Consider the following 21,471-nt stretch of genomic DNA (forward strand, 5'->3'; position numbering starts at 1 on the left):
CCCTCACTCGGGGCGGAAGAAGCCATGGAATGGGCTTCCGGATCTCGAGTGAATGTGCTAGAGCCCGCAGAGAAAGGGGCAGGCCAGTCTCAAGCTCCTCTGCAAGCTCCATTTGCGACCCCTATGATCTGAGCCGCCGCACCGCATTGGCATTCCCACGAGGGAAACGAGCCTGACCACTTTCCTCGAAATGCAATCGGATACGTACCTCACAACGACTGGCTGCCACACAATGTTTTCTACCAGACATTTGCATTAAGTTGAGCATTTCTCAACTTTTAGATGCTCTTGTGACTGCTCTCAACACTTTCTCCAATCTGCTGTCAGTCCCACAATGCCCTGCGTGGTCGTTTCGCACAGTTACAATGAATTGAAAAGCAATAGGATGTTATATATGGTGCTTTAATCACTAGCAAAAGTGTCTGAATTTAGTATTTGCCAAATTATTTTATTTTTTTGCAGGATTTCCTGCATTGCCATTGAAAAGCGATAATTTTTTCATTAAGTTATTGAATTTGTCAATAATAGCATGCAAACAGTGTGATCTGTGTTCACTAAAGAATGACCGAACTGAATTGTTTCTTTTTAATGAATCTGACAAAAAGAAATTTATCAGTTTGAATTAGCTTAATGACTCACTAATTCAGTTAAAGGGATGGTTGAAAGTACATTTGACTCACTCAAAAGTAATAACTTTCAGTTAAATCCAATTCAATCTGAGAACTGATACAGTATTATTTGTAATTTGTAAGGTTTGTGAGACTGAAATGGCTAACTTTATATGACAATGTGCAGTTAAAGAGAAACCTTAACAGCAGAGTTTAATTTGAATAAACTGTATTTTACCTAACAAAAAATAAATAAATAAATAAATAGACAAATAGATTTGTTTTTGTTGAGAATAAAGTTATGACAAATTATGGTGCTGCTAAAATAAATCCCTTAGGAGAAACTGCTTTGTGCTTCAATAAGCTTTAATACTTGGGTGAATAAAGATTAACAAAGCATTTTGTCATTTAATTCTCTCATTCTGTTCCAAAACCTAGGCTGCATTTAAGTAAAAAAAAATGTATTGTGCATGTATTGTGGTCTGTGGATCTGCCTGAAGTGTACATGTTAAGTAGACTCGCTCTCTCTGTCCAAATCGAGGGGTCGAGGGTCTGTCCAAATAAACTTCCCTTGTCCACTTGATGAAGTTTAACGCACTTAAAAATGGCGGTGGGGATTCCCCCAAGAGGAAGTGCTTAAGGAAATTTCCGAGTTTAGGTCTTAAAAGTGGAGTTAAACTCAGCACTAGTGTGCTGCCTTGTCGGCAACTGCCTCGACAGCTGGTTACTAAGCATTCTAACTGAAATGGAATCTCAATAGCAGATTTGGAATGTGACACATAAGCTGCAACTCCATTTGTCATAATGATAGCTCCTCTCACATGAAAGTGACATGAGAAGAACACGTAATACTCTAAAAACAAATATAGGTAACACACAAATTTTGGCTAAAATAGTCTCTAATTGTTATTTGAAACAAACCAGTCGCAATGCATGATAGGATTGCATTATTTTTAGAAGATATATTTAATGCCACCTTAGAATTTGGACAAAAAACAAAAGGTATATTAGGAGGTGCTTAATTTTTGGAATAGCCTTCATGTCAAGAGTGTGCCTATGATGCTGTCTACAGAAGCAGCTCACTAGATTTTGAAATGAAGATTCTGTGTCTTGTCTGCTCCCTGGTTGTGCTGAGCAGAAAACAGTCACACTCCAGTGCACCGTGTTGAGTGGCAACTCAGTCAGGCAGGACAGCAGAGTTCTCCCACTGGACCCTAGTAGCATGTCCAAATCTCACACATGCAGCCAAACTGTCATGATTCCTGTCTTGTGTTCACCTTGTCTTGTGTGGACTTTAATGTTATTTCCTGTTCTGTGCCATGTTTTTGTAGTCCTTTGTAGTTTTTCTTGTTTATTAGTTCATGATTGTTCCCAGGTGTGTCTTGTTCACCAATCTCCCCTTGAGTGTATTTATACCCAAGTGTTTCTAATGCTCTTTGTCTGGTGTTGTCCTTAGTGGATGTTTTGTGTGAGTTGTTTTCAGTTGTGTTTTACCCTGTGTTTGGATTTACTCTGGTTTTTGCCTGTCCCCTGGATGTTTTTGTGTTGTTTTGTTATTAAACTGCCATACTGCACTTGGATCCTCCTCTTCCTTGTTTCTGAAACACTCCACATTACAGAACACCAGACCACCTGACCACATATGGATCCAGCAGTCACCCTGGTCCGACTACGCCAAGGGACTCACTCATTCGAGGACCACATCCAAGACTTTTTGAACATTGCAAACATACTGACCTCCTGGACTTTGCTTTGATTTCTTTTGCTATGGATTCAACCAGTTACAACCCAAACTCATCCATGATGGTCCTCGAGGGTCACTGAGTGAGTTCCTGGATTATGCCCTTCGGGTAAGCGGCTCTGCTTTTACTGTGGGTGTCGTGGAGGAGGAACACGACAGTCACACTGTACCAGCCACGCCAGAGTCTCGTCCCGTCATCCACCCTGGCCCATCCTGCCGCAGTCTCCAGGCCCTCTTCCTCTCCATGGATCCGGCCCTCCATCCCTTCCCCATTCCACCTCCGCTCCACCACTCTCCTGGACTTTTTTTAAAAAAAAAAATATTTGGAGTGTCTTAAATCGACTCCTTAAAGTGGAGTGTCTTGAATCCACTCCTTAAAGTGAAGTGTCTGGAATCCACTCCTGTCATGATTCCGGTCTTGTGTTGACTTTTGTTATTTCCTGTTCTGTGCCATGTTTTGCAGTCCTTTTGTAGTTTTTCATCTTGATTAGTTCATGATTGTTCCCTGGTGTGTCTTGTTTGCCAATCTCCCCTTGAGTGTATAGATACCCAAGTGTTTCTCATGTTCTTTGTCTGGTGTTGTCCTTAGTGGATGTTTCTGGTTTTTGCCTGTCCCCTGTTGCCTGGATGTTTTTGTTATTTTGTTAATAAACTGCCATAATGCACTTGGATCCTCCTCTTCCTTGTTTCTGAAACACTCCACGTTACACAAACCGCCATCACAGCAAAACAACTACAAACTCAGCAAGTCAAACTGATTTTTGACAGGCAGTCAATGCTCTTCCTTTTCATTTGCTTAATTCTCTCCTAAATTTGTTGCTCTGTTTCTTGCCCACACTTTTTCTGTACTCAAATCAATTATACGATAAAGTTGGAAAGAAAAACTATGCTAGAACCAGGGCAGAATGTGTCATTCCAGAATTTTCTGGATGAATTAAAGCCCCAGTGAAACACGTAGTGTGTGTTTAATACAGCTGACTGTTCAGCCCTTTCTGATGAAACGTCTCACAGGCCCTACTAAAGAAAAAAGAACTGAAACCTCCTGCTGTGCTGCTGCTCTCTCTCTCTCTCTCTCTCTCTCTCTCTCTCTCTATATATATATATATATTAGGCTATTAGTTTTAAGGGGGCATAAAATAGACTTTTCCCCCCATCTGCAGCAAGTTCTACAATAAAATGTTTCTGGAATTTTACTCATGACCAAGCAAAGTCATATTTACCAAAATGAAGATATTCCCAATGAGTTGGCAGGTGGAACGTAAGGAGATGGTAGAAAATATGGTTTTGTTGAGTTGTTTACATTTTAACCCTGTGTTATGTTGGAATTCTGTGCGTTATATTTATATATATATTTGCATATACATTTTTTTAATATTTTTTTTTTTGAACATCATAACTGAACAATTAATCAATTAATCTGAGCTAATTTTTCCTGCTGTCTATGTCGAAGTCTCAATATATTTCAGATATCTTGAATATATAAATGCAAGCTTATTTTACTATCTGTGTCTGTCAAAGATTTTCATTTGTAATTTGCAATTAACTCTGAACACCATGATTTAGCTTTTTCAAGTGTGTTTGGTTTGGGTTAGAGCACTTTTAGATACACTTACACTTTAGAACTGGAGTTGATGCCCTGACATACATAAAATAAATGTTTTTATTTTGTGTCTGTACAGTTGCTTTTGAATAGCTGCCTATGATGGTCAAATTGACCTGCGAACATCACAAACGTAATAGTAATTTTGTTTGTATATGTCAAAAAAAACCACCAGCATGTTGAAACTTTGCATGCATGTTTATGATGATAAATGTGAAAAAGTCACAAAAAAAAAAAAAAAAAAAAAGGTTTAATATTATTTCAGGTAGCTTGAAAAAATAAATGATAGGTAATTTTTACCATCTGTGGCTGACAAAATATTTTTCTGTATTGAAATAAGTGTGGAAAACCAAATTTTTTAGCTTCATAAGGTAGTAAAAAAATTAAATAACAAAATATAACCAAGAAATGTTATTATATTGGGTCCGTACAGTTGCCTTAGGGCGTTAAAATATGCGGGTCAAATTGACCCGCGAACATCACGAAAGGAACAGTATTTTTGTTTGTATATGTCAAAAAACACCAGCATGTTGAAACTTTGCATGCATGTTCATGATGATAAATGAGAAAAAGTCACAAAATATCAAGAAAAAAAACATAGGTTAACCAGTATTTCCAACAACTAGAAAATCTAAACGGGTCAAATTGACCCGCAACATAACACAAGGGTTAATGCTGTATTTCAATAATATTGTAGACAGTACACTAATATAAAGCTAATGACTCATTATTTGTGATTAGCATTGTGTAAACAAATTAATTATTGTTGGATCATAGATCAAGAAATCAAATAGGTTGTATAATAGTGATGCAGTGTAACGGCATGGTTCAGTCAAACGAAGGGAATATCAAATTCCAAGAATTAGTCTTTTAATAATAAACCAAAAATACTCTGGAGATCATACAAATATGCAGAAGAACAGAAAACCACACGTTTTCTGTGGTTAATATGAACCGACAAGAGATTAAACTAAATGGAGTATATATGGGGGAGAGGGGGCACAACCTAACACATTTTGGTTTTGGCTCAATTATTAAAAAAAATAATTAAGTTATATTAAACTTTTTTTTTTACACAAGCAACATACACATCTCTGCTACAAAAGAACACTTAAAGTTTTTTTCTAGGACCTAGCATTTTCGTACAGTTGCACTGAAAGTGACAGAAGTGCAAATGTTACAACTTACCCCATATGCAGGTGTCAGGTTTCGTACAAACGAAGCAGGCAAGATGGTAAGTTTGATATTTTAATAGCAGAATGGATCGGACACAGCGTGAAAGGTGAGTAAACAGGAAGTAGATAATTGGATGAAGCTTAACTGAATGATAACAAAGTCTCTCTTTCTCTTGCAGAAGCAGATGATGAAGATTCTCTGAAGATGGACTGAAGACAAGCTGAAGAAGATCGGGATCGACGGTAAGTATGCAGGTAGGTGAAGTAGAGAGTCTGTGTGTCATGAATAGACATGTATTGACGAGACCAGACAAAGAGTGAGTGACTGAGTGCTGAATATAAAGGTGAGCTGGTGATGGGATCCAGGTGACGGTGAATACTACTTAAGAGGAGAGAGAGGAGAGTGAGTGCAGGTGTGCGCCAAGGAGGATTCTGGGGAGTGTAGTGCAGAGACAGATGAGGAAGACAGACGGTGGATGTGACATTACTCCCCCCTCCCGCAAGGCGCGACCCGCACCGAAGGCAGCAGAACACGGGAGGGAGGGTGGGCATCCTGGAGTCCGTGATGGGGAGGTGGACTGGGTGTAGATGGACGGACTCCAGGATGGTCCAGACGGCCATGGCGGAGCAGACTGGTCAGGGGGCCATGGCGGAGTAGGAGACGACCCCTCGGGCGGCCATGGCGGAGACTTCCCTTTGGGTGGCCATGGTGGAGACTTCCCTTCGGGCGGCCATGGCGGAGCAGGCTGAGGAGGTGGCCATGGTGAAGCAGGCTGAGGAGATGACCACGGCAGAGAGGACCCTTCGGGTGGCCATGGCGGAGAGGACTTATAGCACCCCCCACCCCCCCCCCCACCCCCACCCCCCAAAATTTTCTTGGGGAAATGATCAGGCTTTGACACTGGGCTGAATGAGGCAGGAGGCGAAAGCGGCTCTGGGCTGGACAGGACCAGTGACAAAGGCGGCTCTGGGCTGGACAGGACCAGTGACGAAGGCGGCTCTGGGCTGGACAGGACCAGCGACGAAGAGGGCTCTGAGCTGGACAGGACCAGCGGCGAAGAGGGCTCTGAGCTGGACAGGACCAGCGATGAAGAGGCCGTTGAGCTGGACAGGACCAGCGATGAAGAGGGCTTTGAGCTGGGCGGAACCAGCAGCGAAGAGGGCTTTGAGCTGGACGGAACCAGTAGGCGAAGAAGGCTCTGAGCTGGACGGAACCAGCGGTGAAGGCTCTGTGCTGGACGGGACCAGCGGTGAAGGCTCTGTGCTGGACGGGACCAGCGGTGAAGGCCCTGTGCTGGACGGGACCAGCGGTGAAAGCTCTGTGCTGGACGGGACCAGCAGTGAAGGCTCTGGGCTGGACGGGACCAGCGGTGAAGAGGGCTTTGAGCTGGGCAGGACCAGCTGTGAAGAGGGCTTTGAGCTGGACGGAACCAGCGGTGAAGAGGGCTTCGTGCTGTCGCTGTGAGCAGTCTCAGCAGGGCAGTCGCTGTGAGCAGTCTCGGCTGGGTAGTCGCTGTGAGCAGTCTCAGCTGGGCAGTCGCTGTGAGCAGTATCGACTGGGCAGACCCTTGCTGGCTCTGGCTCGACTAGGCAGACGCTTGCAGGCTCTGGTTCAGCTGGACAGACACTTGAAGGCTCGATATGGTTCTGGATGAGGATGGGTGAGGAAGTGAAGATGACTGGTGGCTGTGGTTCAACTGTAAATAAATACTCAAACTAGGGGTGTGACGGTTAGTATATAACCGTGAGACCGACGGTTATAGTTGAACACCGTCATTACAACGCTATAACCGCCAAAACCGTGTTATTAAAATATTTTTTACAAACATTTTTTATCATAGAGAATGTTTAAATACTAATTAAAAACAATTGTTAACAGTCTGTGTTTTTAATGGTCTATGTCGTTTCCAACTGTATTCTTTGCCAAGTAGCCTACCCCTTGACCGACCGCCAATCATTTGAGATAGAAATAAAAGCTATTATATAGTGATGTGCCATCATTATGAGATTTATTAAACAAATGAAAAACCACTTAATCAAGTTTTGTTTTGTAAATCGTCAGACATGATTTTTACCAATTCATTAAGTTTTGCTTTGTAGTGTTGTGAGATGTGTCTCCAATGTGTTTAGTTTAGGACCGCTCAGTGTGTGTGTGTGAATGAGAGTGAGTGAGTGCGCGTGTCCGAGGCCCTCCAAATATAGGAGACAATATAATAACCGTGACATGAAGGCTCCGATGCGCCGCGTTCACTTGCATTGCATTGTGAAGTTGAACTAGAGCGCATCTCATCGTAAATGAATGAAACTCAGCGTAGGCCTATGCCTCATACATTAGCATTAAATATCTTTGCTGTTGCATCCTTTCTAGAACAGACAAGGGCTTTCTTGCGGCTCGCATCAGCATAGCATTGCATCGTCCATAGACCGCAAAACAATCAGCGGATGCGGCTTTGAAATCTGGTAAAAAAACGTTGGTGCGGATGATGAGTTTTGTGATGCGGTTGCGGATGAACTAAAACCCCATCCGCGTATCTCTATTGATAACAACATTGAACACTACACAAATATTAATTTTATTCAAGCTAAGTTGTCCTATAACAGACGAACATGGCACCAAACCCCCCCCCCCCCCCCCCCGACGACGGTTATGTTACGAACCGTCACATTTGACTCACGTCATAACCGCCATCACCAATTCTGAAACCGGCACACCCCTAACTCAAACCAAAAGTTGTGTGGCTCCCTGTTTTCATTTCATTATCGTTGTACACTTGGCGGCTTAGTTGTACCACTGTGCTACAACTAACCCCGCTGGGTAAAAAATATTTTTGTTAGCCTTGCTAACAGTTGCTGACATGTTTCAAAATGGTGCTATGTTTTAGCCAACAAGACAACGATTAAGGTAATATCAATTTAGATTTGGTGACATACACACCAACTCAGAAACCATAAAAAAGTATAATGAAAAAATTTACTTGCATGGTGTCAAAACACTCTTTGTCCAGTATCTTCACGAAATCTTATCAAAACTTTCCACAAATCAGCGGGAGACTGTCTTCTGGCAGCGAGAGAAAATAAGTGGAAACACAACCTGCTTGACCCTGACTAACTATGTTAAAGTTCCGTGTTACATTTAACCCTGTGCTCCCCTACACAGGACTAGACGAGTAAGTTAACAATGGGCAGGTGGACACAATAGGTTACTATGGTAACCAACTAAGGAAGACAGGAAATGAACACAGGAACTAGCAGCACAAAACTAAGCCAAAACAGAACATAAACGTGACAGTAGTCTCCCCCTCCTGGAAGGCGCATCCTGGCAACGTAACTGAATGTCCAACAGTGGAGGGAAGGAGGGGGCTTTGGAGGAGGACAAGGGGTTGGCAAAGGGTAATAGGAGGAGATGACGGCAGGAGAAACCATGGGGGAGAAGAAGGTGGGAGGAGCCAGGGCGGAGACAGGAGGAGGATCCAAAGCCCAGCCAGGACGAATGCACACTGCCGAGCTGAAGGGATTGAGGACTGAGGTGTAGCCGGGGGCCTGGAATCGCATGGCGAGACTAGGGGGACATCAAACCAAGGCAGAGCCAGAGGGACGAGGGAGCCCGGCAGAGCCAGTAGGATGATGGTCCACGATGGAGACGAGGATGTATGGAGCCAAGGTGGAGCCGATGGGTCGGAGGGCGGAGATGGAGTCCGGGGCTCTGAGGCCAGAGGCAGAGCTGGGGGATCATCACACCAAGGTGTAGCTGGGGACCAGGAGGCCCAAGGCAGATCCAAACCATTGTATGGTGCCACTGAAGGAGGAGCTGAGGAGTTAACGTGAGCCAGTGGAGGTGGGGGAGTGGGACGCTGGGTGGGACCATCTAAGATGCAGGAATCTCTGGGTGGGACCAGCGGAGACACAGGAGACTTGGAGCTGGGCGGGACCAGCGGAGACGCAGGAAACGCAGGAGCTGGGTGGGACCATCTGAGACGCAGGAAACTCTTGGATCTGGTGGGGCCAGCGGAGACCCAAGAGACTTAGAGCTGGGCGGGACCAGCAGAGGAGACAGGACTTGGGAATAGGAGGGAACCTGGCTAAATGTTTAATTTCTTTATAAGACATTTTAGGAGAAACAAGCTGATACATGAATATAACTGAGAACACATAACTGATATACGACAGAGCAACCTCTGAGCAAAGCAATTTTCCTCTGGGCTATTTTGTTATGATTCTTTGATGATTTTATATATCATCAACATAAATTGCAAGCAACAATTTCGGAAGAATGACTTTCATTTTCCAAATAGAGTATCTGGTAGCTGAGGTCTAAAGGGAAAAACAGGAGCTTTTGTTCTAAATGGTCATTTTCTGCTCACATTTCTCTCCAAATGCTGATTTAACAACGACTCAGACAGCGATGAATCCACATCAGGAGGAAAGGCATAAATATGCAGATGTGTCTCTCTCATTTTGCATAGAGAAGAAGACTGACAGATGATAGGAGTCGGGGGTGATGCTCTCTGCTCTTCTGGCATATGTTATCACGAAAGCCCACTGCCAGACATCTTAAGGTCAATCTCAATGTTGAGGATCAGCTTGATTTGAGCTTATTCAAGAATATGCAAATTAGAAAAGAGCTAGTATCCCTTCCTCTCTCCAGTGTAAACGTAGAGAGTAACAGCTCATTAAGATGCCTTTTACTTCTCAAAGGTGACACTGATGAGGCAATATATTTTATTCATATGCAGATGACAAAAGGAACTGTTTGGTTTCAGTCAGATTCAATTGTCATCAATGAACCTCCTTAAACAATGAATATGACAGCATGGCCACAGTCATTGGTCTGAAACAAGCTTCTGGAATCTCAGCTTCACTGAATGCCTGTGATCCCTCCTGCGTTTGAGGAATGGATTTGACAATGAAATTAGTTTAAGTTGATGTGTGACATTTCTCGATTGTAAAGAACTTTCTCCTATCCCAGTTTAATGTGATGAAACAACTAAAAGTAAAAGGCTTACTTTCTGAGAAGGCTATTCAAAATACATAGCATGACCTACACAAAAGTTTGGGGTCTGTTAGATTTTTAATGTTATTGAAAGCAGTCTTGTATGCTCACAAAGACTGCATTTATGTGATCACCAATACAGAAAAGTAATATTGTGAAATATTATTATAATTTGATATCACTGTTTTCTATTGTAATGTATTTATGTTTTGTATGTATTTTTATGTATATTAATGTATTGTAATGTATTGTAATGTATTTTGTGTTTTTATGCGTAATTTATTAATGTGATGCAAAGCTGAATTTTCAGCAGTCGTTACTCCAGTCTTCAGTGCCACATGGTCCTTCCGAAATCATTCTAATATGCTGATTTTGCTGTTTAAGGAACATTTCTTATTATATTCAGTGTTGAATACAGTTGTGCTGTTACTTTTGTGGAAACTGAAATTTTTTCCAGGATTTTTTGATGAATAGAAAGTTCAAAAGAACAGCATTTATTTGAAATAGCAATCTTTTGTAGCATTATAAATTCCTTTACTGTCACTTGTGATCAACTTAATGCATACTTGCTGAATAAAAGTGTTTCTTAAAAAAACCTACTGTCCCCAAACTTTTGACTTTATATAATATAATTTATATTTATATAATATAGTGGGGCTTTGAGCTATATTTATCTTCCAGAACAGTGGCCACTATAGTCACTATGTGATGCTGGTGGAGGAAAATATTTTCTGACTTGCCCCGGAGTGGCTACAACATATTTAGATCTGGTGACTGTGCAGGCCATGGGAGATGTTCAACTTAACTTTCATGTTCATCAGTGTGTGCATTTGTGCATTATCATACAGATACATGGCACTCCCTTCAGGGTACAATGATTGAATCATTAGGTGTACATGGTCTTCCAGAATGGTTTGGTAGTCCTTTGCAGTGATGCGCCCATCAAGCGCAGTAGGGAATGCCATGATACTGAAGCCAAAAACATCACTGATCCACCCCTGTGCTTCACTCTGGGCAAGCAACAGTCCGGGTGTTAATACTCTTTGGGGCTTCTCCACATCGTAACTCCCACGGATGTGGGAAAGACAGTGAAGGTGGACTCAGAGAACAATACATGTTTCAAATTGTCCACAACCCAAGATTTACACTGTTGGTACCAATGAAACCGACATTTGGCATTGGCACGAGAGACCAAAGGTTTGGCTATAGCAGCCCAACCATGAATACTGACTGTGAACTGTGAAGCTCAACAGTTTTGGTGGAAACAGGAGAGTCAAGGTGCACATTTAATTCAGCAGTGAGTTGGGCAGCTGTGTTATAGTTCTGATATGTCTCCCATTACGTTGTGTGGATTGCAATATTTTATGTACAGCTGTGCTATTGCTCTGCTAATTCAACCTTCACACACTGCTCATACTGATGGAATGTAAAATCAGTGAAGATTGGCCAAGCATATATAGGCATGAAACCTCCAACACTACTGTATATTGGCTTTTGTATTAATGTTGTTTTTATATGGTTTTGGAAAAACATTGATCCGTGTAGAAGTAAAAGTTAAACTGTCATGTGGTGTAACCAAGCAAAAATGTGAGCGTGCACTCCTTAATCATTATTTTCAAAAAAGTTATTGTTCAAGGTAAAAAAATATTTTTATAACTATTATAAATGTATATCATGTTTTGTGGAGTTGCACCACATTACATGTTACAACTTGAACTATCCTTGCATTGCTCTATAAAGATCAAATTATCTGACAATTTAAAATACTTCATCCTTATCATAAAAGATGTGTATTCGAGGCAGTGAATAATTACAGTTTATTACATAATTTTTTGTTACATTATTATCTTAATTTATTTTTGAACAAATTAATAGATTCTGACAAAAAAAATGCATCAGGTCATTAACTCAGATATAATATCTCTTTATAATATATCTATAATGGGTAAACACAAATCAGTTTAGTAAGAACAAACACATGGTGTAAAACAGCGCTCTGGATTTGAGATTCCAGAATCTATCATCTCGTCAGAAAGCACAACACAGTCTGTTCACAAAGCACTCATGTAATCGTATTACAGTTTGACACTGTAGCAGCGCAGCATGCTTAGTTTGGTGTATGACACTAACATCGTCTTATCGTTACACACATTGTGAGAGTGAAAATCAGGGGGCTGGTTAGAGCTTAACTTCAAATTCAGTGTTTCTTTCAATATTAAGCTATTGGTACAGTGTCAGTGTGGATGAAAACTGTAAAGGTCAATTATTTAATTGTTTACACAGCACATATATATAACAAAACATTAACAATAGATTGGATAAATAACAAATATTAATCCATATTTGTTTGCTGAAGAGGTTTTCTTTTGGCATAGAAATGTAAAAAAATATAAAGGATATAAGAGAGAGAGAAAGGCAATATCAAGGCCAGAGAGACTTCAGAGAGCTTTCATCATGCATATGTCTCAGACGGTTGAAGTATTGTGACAGGTAGAACCTGTAGTGCACTAAAGCTGCGACTCAGCTCAAACACAAAGACATCTAAATAGACACAAGCCTACAGAGCATTTCAGCCTGAAAAAAACACAACACTTTCACATCATTTCAACGTCCTTCAGGTTTTATGGGTTATAAACCATGCAGATAAGTGGAATGGAAACATTCCATTTTAATACAGATGTCTTAGACATTTGGACATAACAGTACTGTGACAGAATGCCATAGACTCATGGGTGATTTTTCAATGAAGGGCACTTTTGACTACTTGAAATACTCTTGACGACTTGGAGAAAAGTCAATTGTCCTCTAAAATCCTTGGTGTGACGGTAATGACAGCATTATTAGGAACAGTGATTCTTTGTTATGAAACACTGAAAACTGTACACAATAATACCAAATTAATTGATGCAACAACAATCCAAGTAATCGCATCACAAAGCAGAAATGGCATCCAAGATGTCTATTAAGGACCCACTGAACTGCCTTGAAACACACAGCGTTATTCAATGTGTTGGCGTAATTTTCACTGAAACAGGAAGACAGGGCGGGACATATGGAGTAGCTCCTCCCCTTTTTAAAAATTTGCCGTTTGGCATTTGGCAGCTTATGACAGCCACAGTAGATTTCCCATTTAGACTTAATATGAAACTGTCACTAAAGCAAAACAGTGAACATAATCATGCTGAGGATGTGTAGTTTGAAAAGTGTGTAATTTATGTTGGTGCATAGCACCAATGTTATCTCTTCTACTCTTCAGTGCTATTTCTAATGCCAAGTCTGTCTAACCATTTCTCCACCCTTTCGCTTTAAAATATAGCATTCTGTGTAGAATTCAAATGGGTCTGATACATTTTGTGGTCTACGCCGACTCGTGCATATGATCCACTCTGTGCTATCATGTTTCTGGACTGGAGCAGACCGTGTGCGCGCTGCGGCAGTTCGCGTGACACTAACGTGAAACCAGACATAATTCTTCCCAATGGAAAGCATATTTACTCTGTCTGAATTGTTCCCTATCCCCTATTTAGTGCACTATGTGCCATTCACCATATAGAAAATAGTAATTGTGTGAACACGTGACCGGTTTCAGCCGCAGCTTCAGCATCTATTTGGGGGCGGGGCACTTTAGATTCTAGAGAGCATTTGATTGGACAGAAAATCTGATGAAAAGGAAAAGTTCACTCCGACTTGTAAACACCTTCAAACTACCATTGGTCTGTGGCGATTACGTAATAGGTAGGTGTGTGCTGAGGCTCCACCTACTTTGACGTGGAAATTTTCTCTGGCTCATTTCATTTGTTCAGGCTGTCAAGGTCAGACGCAAGTAAAAGCAAGAACACACTCGAGAGCAAGGAAGTTCAAATTTTAAAGTCGTGATGAAAAATAATAAAATATATCTTTTTATGTATTGTGATGTATATCAAAGTGTAACATTATTGAAAAAGTTGGGTGGATACTTGGTTCTATCCATAGGTTGTTGATTGGATTTTAAAATGTTGGTGTTGCTATTAAAATGAATGTAAAGTACAGTCAATTGTGGACTAAATGATTGTAGAGAGAAGTCTGTTGTTTGCACAGGAAGATGGAGTTATGACATTTTCATAAAACATTACAAGGTAAGAAAAAAATAACATTCATGAATAAATCGAATTTTCATTGGATGATGACTTTAAAAATCATCCTAGGGGATAAAATAGTTCCTGTAATTAAACAATCACCCATTTACATATATACAAGCAAATCAATCTCACAGATGGATTCCTTTCCGCTATACCAGCTTTCTCACAGGTTTAATTGAAAAATATGAACCTCATCATATAGACGACACTTCGATGTTTCAGACAGCATGCTTTCCACCAACACATTATTCAACAACAACAGTTTATATCAACCTGTAGAGTTCTTCCGCTGAATCTACATCTGACTCACCATTCACCAAGAGTTTCACTGCACAGTATAGGTTAAATCAGTTTCTATACAGTCATATGAAACTGACCGTACATGTTTACTCATCTCTGCTGCTGCTGATTCAGAGGAGATTGGTGATGACTATAAGGGAGATGAATAATAAAATTTTGCAAAAGCGTTTATGTGAATCAATAACCACACAACATTACAATAATGTTGAACATTTATAATCAATTTGAAAGAATTGTCCTCACAACTGAAAGACTGAACTCGGCCCATTGTGTTTTATGAAGATTGTGCGAAATGACTCTTTGATGTTGCACAATAAGGGGAGGGACACTTTGAGCTCTCTGAGTGACGGAATGACAAGGGCGTCAAGCGGCCCGTCAGCTGCCTACCTGATATGTGTTGTCAAAGCTGTCGTACATGAAGCGTGTGATCAGGGAAGTCTTCCCCACTGTAAGAGAACAAAGAGAAGAGAAACATTAAAATAGAAGCCATTTGAAAGCAGACGGCAACTGAGGAAGCCAGTGAAGCCTGCCTGGGCTTACTGGATTGATTTGCAAGCCGTGGGCTGCCAACTGTGCTAATTGAAACCTCTGCCAAGAGATCTAATCATTCAATAGGAGACTTATCCAGAAGGTCGTCAGTGAATTTATGGAACCATTGAAAATCATTGCATTAGGACTAGGGCAGAGTTACCATCCTAAACCATCTCAGTCTTAGATTTGAAAGATTAAAAAGGATTTCTTTTGTGTAAGAATAGACTCGATTTGTCACCGGCTGTCATATGAGACATTGAAATTGCTGCATGCAGGGCACCACATAACAGTGTTTTATTTTCACATCTATAAAATGAATGTAATATCCTCATTCTTTTTTTGAAGCCCCAAGCAATACATTTTTTATTAAAAAGGTAGATTATTTAGATTTTTACTTCTATTGGGGTGAGTTTATTAAATCTAGGGTAGAAAACGGTTTAAAATATCCAAGTAACAGCATCACAGAACCTAAACTCAGCCTGCAATAAAAACATCAGCACAACTTCATCTGCCCTGCTGACCTGAGATTCCCCTGAGAAGCAAGAGAAAAACACAAGAAAATATACCTGAGTAGATAAAAGGATGAATTTACCCACATCCATACACAGAAAATAACTCTGAGCTACAGATCAAATAAAGGAGAGAGCAGGATTTCTCATGGCTGAGAAGTCTTTGCAGCAAGTAGACTGGAGGCTGCAGGTCACAAGTCATTTAAATGCTAATTCTCCCTAAGACACTGATCTGTCCCCGTTTAAAAGAGAGGAGGATCTAAATTAATGGGGCTCATAAGGCTTTATCTAATGCTTTTGAGTAAATACTGAATTATGGTTTGGGCAATGCCCCTTTCCCTCCCCATTTAACAAAACCATGATTATTGAGTGCACACTAAACCGTTGGATGGAAGATAGCCAGCCATCCCTGCTATAGCCGACGCTGAGAGGCAGCCGCTAAAGCACAACGTCACATACATAAACCATCAGCTCCTACTGCAGTGAGACCAGTGGGAATAAAACATACACTTAGATTTGCTTTGCTAAAGCAGCAAATGTGAGTTGAAATATTGGACATTTATTTTTTCTCTAGGATTCTCAATACAACAGTTAGGGGCGGTACAATTTTTTTCCAGTCTTGTCTTTAGTGTCAAGTCTTTAGTGTCACATGATCCTCAGAAATCATTCTAATACGCTGATTTGATGCTCAAAAAACATTTATTATTGTTTTTGTGCCGTTTCATATTTTTGTGAAATTAAGTAAGGGTTAATGCCCGACGAGGTGTCCATTATCAGGTATTAATGGACGACGGCGAGGCGTGCGCGTCGGACGGTTGCCTCCGCCGAAATCCATTAATACCTGACAATGGACACCTCGAAGGGCATTAACCCGCTTATACCATGGTCACTTACGAAAGAAAGAAATATTTAATCAATTAATAATACTTTAATGTGTTTTAGAGTAAAAATCGTGAGGGTTTTTATTTATTAAGTCGAGCGCACTATTTAATATCTCCCGTATACAGGCGTTGCCAAGCAACGTGGCCACAGCAGTTGATCAGTGAGTTTGAGCCAGCGCAATCATTTAGAACTGTCATCAGGCAAATTGACGGGACGCCTTTCCTAGGTGTACATTATCACTTGTTAATGGACACCCTGCAGCCAATCAGAATCGAGTATTCACCCAGACCATGGTATAATTATTTATAAATTATTTTTGATGAATAGAAAGTTCAAAAGAACTGAATTTATTTGAAATAGATTTTTTAGTAGCAAGTCTTTACTGTCACTTTTGATTAATTTAATGAATTCTTGCTGAAAAAGTGTATTCATTTATAAAAATAAAAATAAAGAAATCTTGCTGACCCCAAACCTTTGAACAGTAGTGTACAGACATCAGTTTATAGCAAATAATATTTTCCATTCTGCGATCTTTCTCCTTTAGAATCCACCAAAACGAACAGCTCAAGCTCTGTTACTAATAGATATGTGGTGGGCATCTAATTTTAGTCCTGATAAATATTTAATCTCATGTCATTTAGTGGAACAGAGGGCATCCAACATTTTTCAGTTAATAACTTATGCCAGACACCAAAGCACTAGCTGGACACAGGGCTTAGTGCTTAGCCTTTACTGTGATAGATTGGATTTGGTGCTTTGACTCCACTAAGAGCGCCCATTAGATGCATAATCAGATAATGGATACAGGATAAGGAAACGGGAAGGAAGAGACTTAAGTAACTAAAGTATGTTGAAAAATGTAAGGATACGCTGGCAGATTAATGGGAGAAGCTACAGATAGAATAGATTAGACATTTAATTTTGTCTTAAATGAAACACCACATATATACCACTAAAGGTACATTACACAGACTGATCAATCACAGAGTGCTTTGATCACATAAATTACATTCTAAAATATATTAAAATAGAAAACAATACAGTAAAAACAAATATTTTGACATTATTACAATAAAAAAAACTGTTTTCTATTTTAATATATTTTAGAATTAACTGAAACAAATGCAAAATGATAAATGGTAGATGTACACTTGAAGAAATAATGAAAAATTAATAGTACAAAATTAATGTTTTAAATATTAAATATAGAAGCATGAAATCAATGAAAATGTTAAATGATAAAACATTACAAATAACACATTATAAATAATCGTGTAATAAAACATACTCCGTTATGGCAACTGCAAAGTCTAAGGCTGCTCTCTGATGCTGCATTTTATTTACACAAAAATAAAGCAGCATCAGACCACCCCAGTATGTTCTCACACATTTTGAAACCATGATTATTAATTGAGAAATGAATAAGTAAATTAATTGAATTTATATTATATGTTGCATACACATGCAATGTCTAAAATAAACACTTGACAAGCAAAATGTAAGTAAAAAAATGGCTTTATAAGTCAATATAAGTATATTGTAACATTATAAGTAACATTATAAGTCAAACTGTGAGAAAGATATTCTGACTCTCGCTGATATAAGTGATGTGTGCAATTCAAATGACCAAAAAAAAAAATCTACTAAAGAAAATGTTGTGCAACATTAGTGTTCTAATAACTTTTACCCATATCTGGAATGCATTTTTTTTCTCCAAAACTCCTTGTGATGCAAAATATTCATTGCATAGCCACACCACAATGCCTTATTTTTGTGACAGGTGCAGTTTATGAGAAACAGACTACCTCACCTCAAGTGACACAATGATCTGTTATTTTTGTATGATATTTTTCATTATAAATAAGTCTAAGAAATGAAATCAAACACAAATGTGAAAGCTTTCACGAAACGAAACGATCCATAGTGTTCGACACTCCTTAAGACAGAGCGTAAATTTTGAATGGATAGTTCACCCAAAAATTAAAAAAGAAAGAAAAAAAGCAAAGAATGGACAATTGACTTTCACTGTGAACATTAAAAAAAGACAGACACATTTTTAAAAATATCTGGGTTATTTTTTTGTTCAGCATAAGAAAGAAAGCCATGCATGTTTGAAGCGACATGGAAATGAGGTACCCATTGACAACTAAGAATTGTATAATTAAATAAAGTGCTATGCATAAGTTTAGACACCCATGCTAAAGTTGACTAAAAAGAGGAATAAAAAATCATCTTTTGGAAATTGAACGTAATGCCTTAATTAAAAAAATTAGGAAAAATCCAACCTTTAAGGACACCAATTTTCTTTGTGAATGAATAATGTATCATAAATAAATAAATGTTTTTCCTTAAAATACAGGGTGCATAAGTCTGGACACCCCTATGTTAAATTCCCATAGAGTCAGGCAGATTTTTATTTTTAAAGGCCAGTTACTTCATGGATTCAGGATACTATGCATCCTGATAAAGTTCCCTTGGCCTTTGGAATTAAAATAGCCTCACATCATCACATAGCCTTCACCATACCTAGAGATTGGCATGGTTTTATTTCAGTTAGCCTAATAGCTGGTTTGATTTGCATTGAGAGATGATCTTATGGAAAGTACTCCATGCCAATCTCTAGGTATGGTGAAGGCTATGTGATGATGTGGGGCTATTTTAATTAGGGGTGTCCAGACTTATGCACCCTGTATTTTAAGGAAGAACATTTATTTATTTACGATACATTATTCATTCAGAAAATTGAAAAACAAAAGGAAAATTGGTGTCCTTAAAGGTTGGATTTTTTTTAATTAAGGCATTAAGTTCAATTTCCAAAAGATGATTTTGTATTCCTCTTTTTAGTCAACTTTAGCATGGGTGTCTAAACTTATGCATAGCACTGTACATTGACAATGTGCCACAAAAGATCTATCTGTGCTTAATGAATATTATTTATTGGGCAATAGCAGTGGAAATAACACTCCAGTAGCTTTTTTTTTTTTGGTCAAAACTATAAGGAATGCTTATACTGAAATTGACTTGAAAAATAAGCCCAGCCTTAGAAATTATTTCAATTCCAAATCTTATTCTAAATATACTGATAAAACATAGACGCAACTGACAGCAGAGTCTTCTGGTACAGAGATTCGGGTCTTTGATATCTCTTTAATACATACTCGAGGCGCTGCCTGATAAATGTTAGCAGACACACCATGAACTCCAAGAACTGAATTTAAAACAGCTTTATTTCATCACTATTATATATTCATGACAAATCCACTCATGTATGCTGATAAAATCCTCAGTACTTAATGTTGTCAAACCAAGTTTCAGGACAGAAACACTCTGAAGAACTATGTGAAATGCCACAGACAATCTATCAGCAATTTCAATAATGAAAGCATCTCATTTCAGCTAATGAACTTCATTTTAGGCAAGTTTTTGTATCTTATCATGCAGGAATCATTTAACTGTAATTAGTGCTTCTGATAATTAGCATACACTATTCAACAGCATTAAAATACAGGGCTCATGTAGGGCTCTGTGAAATCTTTTATTTTTATTTATTTGAAAAACATAACAGGTTTACTGAATAATCGAATGAAAAAAATCTGTTATTCCACGCAAATAATGTTTTACTAAATTATTATTACTATTTTTATTATTATTTTATTATTTTGAGAAGTACATTTTACTACAAAATGGTAATATAACCAAACCAAACTTTTATTTTGGAGAGCTGTAGTGAGCTGTCAGAGACACACAGAGCATGCAGACTTCATATTTATTTTAGCAGTTAAATCAGACACTTGTCCATATTACAATTTGTTTTTGAGTAATTTTACCACCAATTTTGATATATTAGCATTCTTCATTATACAGTGAATTCCATTTTTATGACTGATTTCCATGATTCCGTCCGTCAGTTTCCTGTCCATAATCATAGGGCCCTAATCATTGCTCAAGCCATCACATTTCAGGTATGTAATGAAATCAAACTACATACAGAGACAAGGGACGCAAGAAGTGCAGTGGAAAGCAAACAAACAGTAATGTTGCTGATCTATCTGCACACCTGCACAGCTCCCCTTAATGCATCTCTGTCCATCTGCTATTCACTGTTTTTCATTAGATTTCCAGGGAATCTCATGTCTTACTGCAAAGTATCTGATTCATCACACTCAGCACAGACTGAGGGGCATAAAAACACATGAAGAACAATTAGAGGGCCATTAGCTAGATTCTGTAGGAAAAGGCACAGGGTATGAGGCCTGATAAAGTGGGAGCTGAACATCTCTTCCAACTTGAGAACTATATACAGTCACAAAGAATTGTTCTTTAAACAGAATCTGAGCCAACATTATGGACCATAAGGGTTTCCCTTGCAAGTGGTTTGGCCTCCTCCTCCATGCATCCTTGTCATATGTCTTGCACACATCCAGTCCATTTTTCTTCATTAGTAATGTCTGAGAGGTAAAATTGGTGAAAAGCAGCTCTTGACATGCAATCATATAGGCAGTGTTGAATTATATTTTTAGCTCCTTCCATTCTTTCTAATCATGTAGACAACAGATTATATAATGAATTTGTAATATAGTGCATGTTTATTAAAATACTCCTCTCTAGAGTTCAGTTTTCTAGAGTTTATGGACATTGAATGTGATGTTACGTGACATATTGTTCTCAAGCTTTCCGCGTTTTAAAACACTGATTGACATGAGCCATGATTCATTTTGGTAAGTTGTACTTTATCTTTCAACATTCCTTCTAAAGTTGATTCATGTTTACTTTGTGCTGTAACTAATAGTAAAGAGGTAGAGGTGATCAGTTCACATGCCGCTTGAACTTCAGCGATCTGTCATCCCACATTAAAGAGCCACAAAACCACATTTATTGTTTAAATCTTGTGATCAAATTTACAGAATTTGAATGCTGTTTATCAAAAGTAACAAACATTAAAAGTAACAAAGCACAAAGCTTGTGATCATTGGATGGCAGTTGCGTTACAAATAATGTGAAGTTCATGCATCAACAG

The 21,471-nt window shown here is 39.1% G+C and overlaps 1 protein-coding gene across 1 annotated transcript in view; it reads right to left on the bottom strand.

The window, feature by feature from the left end:
- rab6ba (RAB6B, member RAS oncogene family a) overlaps window positions 1–21,471 on the bottom strand; it is an 89,664-nt gene that overhangs the window by 35,744 nt on the left and 32,449 nt on the right. Inside the window, exon 2 of the mRNA XM_084128205.1 lies at window positions 14,920–14,978. Within this exon, the coding sequence (XP_083984331.1) occupies window positions 14,920–14,978 (59 nt within the window). The remainder of the gene's footprint in view (window positions 1–14,919; window positions 14,979–21,471) is intronic.

The sequence above is a fragment of the Abramis brama genome, assembly GCF_963993115.1.
Source record: "Abramis brama genome assembly, chromosome: 11".
Classification (NCBI taxonomy): domain Eukaryota; kingdom Metazoa; phylum Chordata; class Actinopteri; order Cypriniformes; family Leuciscidae; genus Abramis; species Abramis brama.